This window comes from Hippocampus comes, unplaced genomic scaffold, assembly GCF_001891065.2.
Source record: "Hippocampus comes isolate QL1 unplaced genomic scaffold, H_comes_QL1_v1.1 scaffold378, whole genome shotgun sequence".
In the NCBI taxonomy this organism is placed as follows: domain Eukaryota; kingdom Metazoa; phylum Chordata; class Actinopteri; order Syngnathiformes; family Syngnathidae; genus Hippocampus; species Hippocampus comes.
The window spans coordinates 293,331-301,098 of NW_017806061.1; the positions used below are offsets into that span (position 1 = coordinate 293,331).

The 7,768-nt window shown below is 55.0% G+C and overlaps 3 protein-coding genes across 9 annotated transcripts in view; 2 read left to right on the plus strand and 1 right to left on the minus strand.

The window, feature by feature from the left end:
• vps13c (vacuolar protein sorting 13 homolog C) overlaps nucleotides 1-4,843 on the plus strand; it is a 40,657-nt gene extending 35,814 nt beyond the window's left edge. For 6 of the 7 annotated variants that reach the window (XM_019893227.1, XM_019893229.1, XM_019893232.1 and 3 more), the window contains 8 exons: nucleotides 410-573; nucleotides 673-718; nucleotides 792-915; nucleotides 1,912-2,026; nucleotides 2,895-2,986; nucleotides 3,065-3,188; nucleotides 3,765-3,848; nucleotides 3,962-4,843. In XM_019893227.1, the coding sequence (XP_019748786.1) occupies nucleotides 410-573; nucleotides 673-718; nucleotides 792-915; nucleotides 1,912-2,026; nucleotides 2,895-2,986; nucleotides 3,065-3,188; nucleotides 3,765-3,848; nucleotides 3,962-4,066 (854 nt within the window). In that variant the 3' untranslated portion in view covers nucleotides 4,067-4,843. Of the gene's footprint in view, nucleotides 1-409; nucleotides 574-672; nucleotides 719-791; nucleotides 916-1,911; nucleotides 2,027-2,471; nucleotides 2,628-2,894; nucleotides 2,987-3,064; nucleotides 3,189-3,764; nucleotides 3,849-3,961 lie in introns of those variants that run through there. The other variant, XM_019893231.1, reaches the window with a different exon arrangement.
• Nucleotides 4,844-5,496: 653 nt separating this feature from the next.
• The window catches only part of LOC109529760 (dual specificity tyrosine-phosphorylation-regulated kinase 4-like), a 5,397-nt gene continuing 3,125 nt past the window's right edge, over nucleotides 5,497-7,768 (plus strand). Inside the window, exons 1-6 of the mRNA XM_019893191.1 lie at nucleotides 5,497-5,520; nucleotides 6,131-6,352; nucleotides 6,421-6,612; nucleotides 7,131-7,291; nucleotides 7,379-7,502; nucleotides 7,572-7,700. Of these exons, the coding sequence (XP_019748750.1) occupies nucleotides 5,512-5,520; nucleotides 6,131-6,352; nucleotides 6,421-6,612; nucleotides 7,131-7,291; nucleotides 7,379-7,502; nucleotides 7,572-7,700 (837 nt within the window). The 5' untranslated portion in view covers nucleotides 5,497-5,511. The remainder of the gene's footprint in view (nucleotides 5,521-6,130; nucleotides 6,353-6,420; nucleotides 6,613-7,130; nucleotides 7,292-7,378; nucleotides 7,503-7,571; nucleotides 7,701-7,768) is intronic.
• The window catches only part of adamts17 (ADAM metallopeptidase with thrombospondin type 1 motif, 17), a 28,117-nt gene continuing 27,850 nt past the window's right edge, over nucleotides 7,502-7,768 (minus strand). The window contains exon 24 of the mRNA XM_019893237.1: nucleotides 7,502-7,520. The gene's annotated coding sequence lies outside the window, so the exon portion shown is untranslated. The remainder of the gene's footprint in view (nucleotides 7,521-7,768) is intronic.

The following is a 7,768-nucleotide window of genomic DNA, read 5'->3' on the forward strand; positions in this document are numbered from 1 at the left end:
CCGGCGGTGAGAGCGCAAAAACAGACGCCCGCGGGGCCGCAAACGTGAAACGGCAAGGCGACAAAACGCCTTGCGCTACTCCAAAAAATTATTGCGCTCAAACGTGGCGCTGACAGCGGGAGTCTGCCAACAAGGCGGCGTGTGCTCCCTTTTCTCGTCGTTTGGCACTTTTCACGATTGTTTAATTCACTCCCAAAGACGTTTTGAAACGTCTTTTCAGACTTGGTCCAGAATTGACCGCTTCTGAATGAGTTCATGTATTTATTTATTATTGGGGGGGCGGGGAGAGTTTTTTTCCAAATGAAGTGACTTCAATGAGTTTTTCGAGCAGGTTTGTTCCTGCCGTTGTTTTTTTGAACACGCCCAATCGGGGCGTCTGACTCGCGTGCGGCGCGCGCCCGTCCCGCAGGTGGCGCTGCGGGCGTGGTGTCCAGGATCACCGGCTCGGTGGGCAAAGGCCTGGCGGCCATCACCATGGACAAAGAGTACCAGCAGAAGCGCAGAGAGGAGATGAACCGGACCCCCAAAGATTTTGGCGGGAGCTTGGCCAAAGGCGGGAAAGGACTTCTCAAGGTGGGAGGAGGCCGGCCTTTAACCCCGCCCCCCGGGGGTCCATCGTGATTTCTGCCGGCGCGCGCGCTGACTTCCTCGCGTCGGTGTCTGTGCGCGCAGGGCGTCGTCAGCGGGGTCACCGGCATCGTCACCAAACCGGTGGAGGGTGCGTAGACGCTCGAGCCTCAAGGCGATCGTCTGTCACTCTCACCTCCTCCCTTTCGCTTCCGGTGGCGCAGGGGCCAAGAAGGAGGGCGCGGCGGGTTTCTTCAAAGGCATCGGCAAGGGCCTGGTGGGCGCGGTGGCCCGGCCCACGGGCAGCATCGTGGACATGGCCAGCAGCACCTTCCAGGGCATCCAGAGGTACCTTTTTCCGTCCTTCGGCCGCCTCCAAACTCTGTGACGCATTTGTTGTTGTTTTTTTTTTTTTTTCCTTCAATAGAATTTATTTTGGTTTTAAGAGTGGGTTCGGAAGCTGTTTTGCGGGAGAAAGGGCGTCGTTTTAGTTGAATTTGACTTTTTCCACATATGGCGTTAAAAAGGGTCATGAAGTATCATGTCGTCAAGTCGACTTTCTTTTCTTTCCTTCTTCTGTGTGACCGGAGGAAAAAAAAAACCCCAAACCATTTCAAATTAGGGCTGTCACGTGATGCGAAATCGCTGTCGATCACATGATTTTCAGCTGATCGTGTGGAAAAGATCCCTTCACTCATTCACTCCCAAAGACGTTTGTAAACGACTTTTCAGACTCGGTCTAGAATTGGCTGCGACTGAATGAGTTCAACTCTTTTCTGGACATTTATTGCACGCTGTTGTTTTTTTTTTTTTTTTTAAGTCGCGATGCAGTCAGTGGAACACCCACAGACACGTACGTCTCCTCCGCTGCGCACGGCTCTCCTGGTCTGTATTGCGTTTCGGGTTCGCATACATGTCACGGCTCTGGCGCCCTGGATTTGCTCTTTTTCGACCTCACGCCACCCAAAGCTTCGTTCCCAAGAAGAGTGCCACAAAACAAATTCCGAGATGCCACAATACGCATTGAGAGGTTCAATATGTGCGTCATCAAATGCCGTGCAGAGATTATTTTGATGGTATTACAAAGCTCCGTGCCGATTGGCTGAGGCTCTTTCTTGAAAATAAAAAGGGGAGTGGGGTGTTGCTTCCTCTTCCTGATTGGTCACGTGACTGTGTGCCTGTTCCATGCTGCCTCGAAAGGTCAAATCAGGTGAGACGCTCTCCCGGCGCCGGGAGGGGCACACGGATGTGCCCGCCACGCTGATCGTCCTCGTGGACGTTTCGTCGCGTCTCGGCGTTCCTTTGAGTCATCCGCTTTGGTTTTTGTGTGCGTGCGTGCGGCAGGGCGGCGGAATCCACAGAAGACGTGAGTAAGCTTCGTCCGGTTCGACTGATCCGAGAGGATGGAATCATTCGACCCTACGACCTCAGCGAATCGCAAGGCTTTGACCTTTTTCAGGTGAGCGCTCGTTTCTCCCGCCCTCCTTCTGATTGGTCTCTGCTCTCCGTCGTGCATTTCCAAAATACACCAAGATCTGATCCTCAATTTGACGACGCGTAGCCTACTTAAAAGAAGGCCGCAGCTTACGTTTGCTAGCTTCATGCTCAGACCTGATGAGAAATGCCGTAGACCGGCTTGTGAAACTCGCGAGACCTTGCCGTCGCCGAACCTTTTTTTTCAATTTGTTGACCGCAAACGGTAGCGACGCACGCCACGTGACTTTGCCTTCAAGCTCGCTAGCTCAGCGCTAACACACAACCGCAAGCGCCGGCGAGCGGCCGAATCCTTTGCGCGATTCGGAATGTTGTCCTCCTCCTTTCTTCTTCTGCGTCTTCTTGTTCTTTCCTCCGGAGCTGAAGTTAACACGTTTCCTTTTTGTGTGTGTTTGACTGACATGCGGCAGGATGGCGACTAAAAAGAGCGGCTTGGACTTTTTCTTCTCTTTGTTCACGTGTTGTTGCATGTTCTTCACTTTGCTTACTTCCTCCTTTAGATAATTCAAATCTTTGTAAATGACTATTGTGCCCTTATTATTTATGTATGTATGTATTTATTTTTTCATGTATTTATGACCAGTGTCGCTCGCATCCGTCTGTTGGAAAATAAATAAAGTGTCCAGAGGAACAACACGTTGACTGTGTGTGTGTGTGTGTGTGTGTGTGTGTGTGTGTGTGTGTGTTTGCGCACGTGCGCATGCGGTCATTTTTGTATGTTTGTACATGCACACACACGTGCTCGTGTGTGTATGTTTGAGTGTGAGCGCGTGTCTGTGTCTCGATCTAGTTTGACCTTGACCTTGACCTTGACCTTGTGTTTGCGGCGCCAGCGTTCTGAGCTCAAGCAGCTGGAAGGCGAAGTGTTCCGAGATCAGTGTCCTTATCCCGGCCACCGAAAAACCAGCATCATCGTCACTAACAGGTGCGCAAGGCCGCCGCGCAACACGCCGTTTGTCCTGCCGCGCATGCGCGCGTGTGCTCACGTGCGCGTCTCGCGTAGGAGGGTGGTGTGCGTGAAGGAGATGGACTTTGTGGGCCACTTCAACAAAGACTGGGAGTGCTTGTTTGAAAACTTCTGCTCTGCCCCCAACGTCTCCGGAACGCGACTCAACATCTGCTGCAAGGTAGCGCGACACAACAACGCGCGGCGTCACGCTCGCGGGAAACGGCACCTTGTGAGTTTTTGCGGGGCGGGGGGGGTTCTGGGGTTCTTTTCCTTTTTAAGCCCCGATGTGATTTTGAGCTCATTTTGTGCAGCCAACGTGACGGAAATCTGTCCAAGCCCACATATTGACGTGTGCGGGGGGGGGGGGCGTTATTCTGACTGAGGAACATAAAAAAAAAAAAAAAAATGTCCTTCCCGCTAGCTGGTTTGGTTGAAGTATTTCCCAAAGCAAGACCGTCTCGACGAGCGCCATCGTTGCAAATGAACATGCGGCATCACACGAAAGAAGCACTCTTGGGTGCCGAACTCGCTCATTGTTGTTTTGTTTTGTTTGTCGAGCGAGCTCGCACGCTCACTTAACTCATTCGCTCCCAAAGACGTCTTCCAACGTCTTTTCCGACTCGGCCGGTCCCGAATGAGTGTTACGGTAAGTGGCGCGAAATAACAAGTCAGCGCCGTGCGCCGCAAACGCAGCCGTGACGTCGTCGCGTGAGATCGACGTCAGCGCGTGTGACATCATCACGTGTCTCTACAGGAGCATCACAAGTTGAAGCTTCCCAAGAAAGATCCTCAGCCGTCCACTCGCAGCATCGACTTGAACGACGCAAACACGGCTCAGGTACTTCCCCGCGTGTGGCCGCGTCCATACGTGCGCGTGTGCGCGCGCCGCCCGCTCGCACTTCTGATGCGTGTGTCCCTCCCCTGTCGTTATGTCGCCGCGGCGACCCTCAGAGGATGCTGGCCTCCATCTTGGACGCTCAAGCGGATCACCGGCAACGTCGCATGAGCAGGCAAAAATCGCGGCGCTTCCTCAAAGCGACTACTGGCGAGCCGTGATGTCACATCCTGTCCCGTGACATCACTTCCTGTGTATGACACGGACGCCGACTGTCACGCGACTTCGCGGGAGAGCGGTGAAGTCCCGTTTCGGTTTGGACCGCAGGCATGACGAAAGTCACCGCTTGTTTTTTTTTTTTTTTTCTCCCCATCACGGATGCAAGAAGATTTTTCTCCAGAGGGGGGCTGGGGGGGCTTTTTGAATGAATTTGCAATTGCTTTTAGTATTTAGCTTCAAACTTGCAAGTGTCTCATAACCAGCAGACACGAGGACGAGGATATCAGAAATATCCTCGGCTCACTAAAAAGATGCGCACGACAGATTTCTGATTGACTCGTATTTTTCCGTCCGGCACCGAAGCACGAATTTTTGCGGATTTTGCAGGCATGTTTTGAAATCGTCGATTGTTCCGTTGGAACGCGTGCGTGCTTAGGTGACGGAAGCTTTGCAAACCTTTTTTTTTCTCCTTTCTCCATTTCTATTCGTTTTTTTGTTCATGCCACGTGTTTGTGTGTCAACGAAAGCCATAGAAGGAAGTCCGGCAAAAGTGGATCACAAGACGCCAAAAAGTTTGCTCCCTGTTGCCACGCCGCCGAATGGAGCATCGGCACGCGCACGCACGCACGCACGCAATTTGAGGCGCTCTCGTTTGATCGGTGGCAAAAGACGTCCGCGTCGACATTTTGACTTCTGTCGCTCAGCTCAGATTGTCATTGTTGGAGGCTTTTCTTCATCCCGGGCCAAAATCTCATTAAAAGAAAGATTTGATTTGCACTGAAGGACGTGTGTGCGCGTGTGTTTTACATTTACGTTTGGAATTGCAAATGTGTGTCCCGGTGGAGCCGTTTGTTGGAAACCAAAAGGTCTTTTCCGGGCCCGCCGCCCTCCATTGAACCCGATCGCGTCGAGCTCGAAACATCTGAAGCGGCGAGGAGGGGGACAGCAAATAAATTCCAAGGACGCTGATGTGCCCCGCCCCCCCAAAACGCCCCCGCTAAAGCACCGCAAAGGGTTTGCTGAAGTGTTTTTCTTTGACTTCATTTGCTGGCGCGCGGCTACGGAGCCAGTCCCGAGACGACCCGAGTTTTGTCCATTTGTGAAGAAGAAGCGCTCCAACAGCAGCAGCTGGACGCCGATGTCACGCCTCAGCCTGGCGGGGCGGCGGCGTAGCAGGGCGACATCGCCGACCGGTCCGACGTCATCAGTGGGGTATGATGTCAGAGGCGCACCTTGATGACATCTGCCAACTTTGATGGCGGGCGTGTGAAACAAGGGAAACTTTCTCGCCGTCCCCCCCTGACAAAGATTTCCGGGTGAGTTCATTTTTTTTAATACAAACAAGCCAAATGTTGCCTGGTCGCCACCGCCGGACGCGTCGCCGCCGCCGCCCCCCGTCGCGCCGCCCTCCGCCGCCGCGCCATCATCCTCCCAACATCCTCCACACATGACACAGGTAAGAATGCGCACCTCGCCTCCGGCAAATGCTCACCGCAAACGGGCCGAGGTCCGGACTCGAACTTGCCCGGACACTCTCGTCAATGATCTGCCGCGGTACGCAAGTGGACTTTCTGTTCTGAGTACCGTGAACATTTGGACTCTCCGGTTCAGGTTCCGTCTTGGAAATGCGGGTCTCTTTCGGTGAGCTCGGTCGGCAATGTCATGCGGGCGCAAGAATCTCCAGGTTTCGTCTGATTTCTTCTGCCGCGGGTGTTAGGACTCGTCCTCTCAGATGCCCTTTCTGCGCTCGGTCGTATTTTAAGGCTTCGAAGCCTTGGCGGCTCCCGGTCCGGGATTGGTTTTTGTCTTTTGATTTCATCGCCGCACTCCGATCTGTCCTCCCAAGTAGCTTCCGTCCTCTGGACAAGGCCTCCGGTCTCGGGTCTTTCGAGAATTTGCCACGGCGGCGCGCCCGTGTGAAATATACTCCAGGTTGGGCTCGGTTCTCCGCGACGTGGCTTAAGACCGACGGAACGGGACTCCTTCCGGGAGGAGGCGCCGCCGCGTCGGTTCGATCGCATCGTCCGGTCCGGGACTCCGCCCGCCCTCGGCTGACCTCCGCGCAGTCTGCGTGCTCTGCGTGTTCTTCAGCGTGTTCTTCCGAGGCGGACTCCCGGGATCTGGCTGAGATGGAAGGTTCCGTGGTGGAGAGCAAAACGGGCTTCTACCACATCCACAAGCTTCTGGACCGAGGAACCAGCAGCCACGTCTTCAAGTGTAAAAACCTGGCCACCGCCAAGGACGTGGCTCTCAAAGTCCACAAGAACTATGCGCTGTTTGAAAACGAGGTGGGTCTTCGCCGAAAGCTCGATTCCCCTTTTTCCGCCGCGGAAAAAGGAAATGTCGCCGCCGTCAGATCGAGATGCAGGAGATCGTGAGCGTGCTGGACCCGGACAAGAAGAGCATCGTGGAGTTCATCGAGACCTTCACCTTCAACCGACACCCGTGCCTGGTCTTCGAGCTTCTGGACACCAACTTGTTCAGCATGGTGCTGGATAAGAAATGGAAGACCTTCGCGCCCAACGACATCCGGCCCGTCGCCCAACAGGTAGACGCCAGAGGTGGGTGGGCGACTCCGATCGGACCCGGCCCGACGCTTCTTGGACTTGAGGACGACGTTCGACCAAGTACTTGACTTGGTATTCTAACGTGAGACTCGATTTGACCTGACGCGAGGAGTGGGGATTGCGCTTTTTTTTTTTTCCCGACACCGAAACAGTAACTCGGGATTTCGTGAAGCGGAGGACTTTCTGACTCACCGCCGGCACGTTGATCATTGGCGACCGGCGAGTGCTTTTGGAACATTTACGGACACGCGCGCGCGCGCAGAGCGACTTCCGGGCCGAAAAGCGTCGCCAGGCTCGGTTCGCCGTTTTTCCGATCGGGCGGATGGCCGATGGCCGCCGACGCTTTTGAAAGCGACTCGCGGGCGCGGGCGGCCGCGCTCTTGGACCGAGGACGCGTGACTTCCTCCCGCCCCTTCACGTTGCCGCCGTCCGAGGAGGCGCACGCCAGTCCAACCGTCTGATCTATGTTTAGCTTCTGACAGCTTTTGATGCCCTCAAGAGTATCGGGGTGATCCACACGGACCTCAAGTCGGACAACATCATGCTGGTCAACCACAGCGCCGCGCCCTTCAGGGTCAAGCTGATCGACTTCGGGCTGTCCATCTGCACCGTGGACGCGCCCCTCAGCTACGGCGTGGCCCTGCAGCCCATGGGCAACAGGTCTGTTGAGCGCCGGGCCCTCCCCCGTCCGTCTCGCCCGTCGAGTTGCTCCGTTCCGCCGCCGCTGATGCGACCCTCCCCCAACAGGGCGCCGGAAGTGGCCCTCGGTCTTCCCTTCTCCGAGGCCATCGACATGTGGTCCCTGGGCTGCGTCCTGTCCTTTTTGTACCTGGGAAATTACCTCTTTTTGGCAAACTCCAACTACAACATGGTACGCCGGCGGCGGCGGAGGCGGCCCTCCGGCCCATTTTGCACCGATGTGACTTTGGTGTGCTTCCAGCTGCGGAGCATGATCGAGGTGGTGGGTCGCATCCCCGATCATCTGCTGACCGCCAGCAAAAACACTCACAAGTACTTCAAGAGGAGCGACCGAGACAACGACGGCGATCATCCCAAATGGCGGCTCATGGTAAGCCGCCGTTTTCCACCTTTGAAACGCGCTCCGATCGCCAATCTTCTCATTGGTTGATTTTTTTT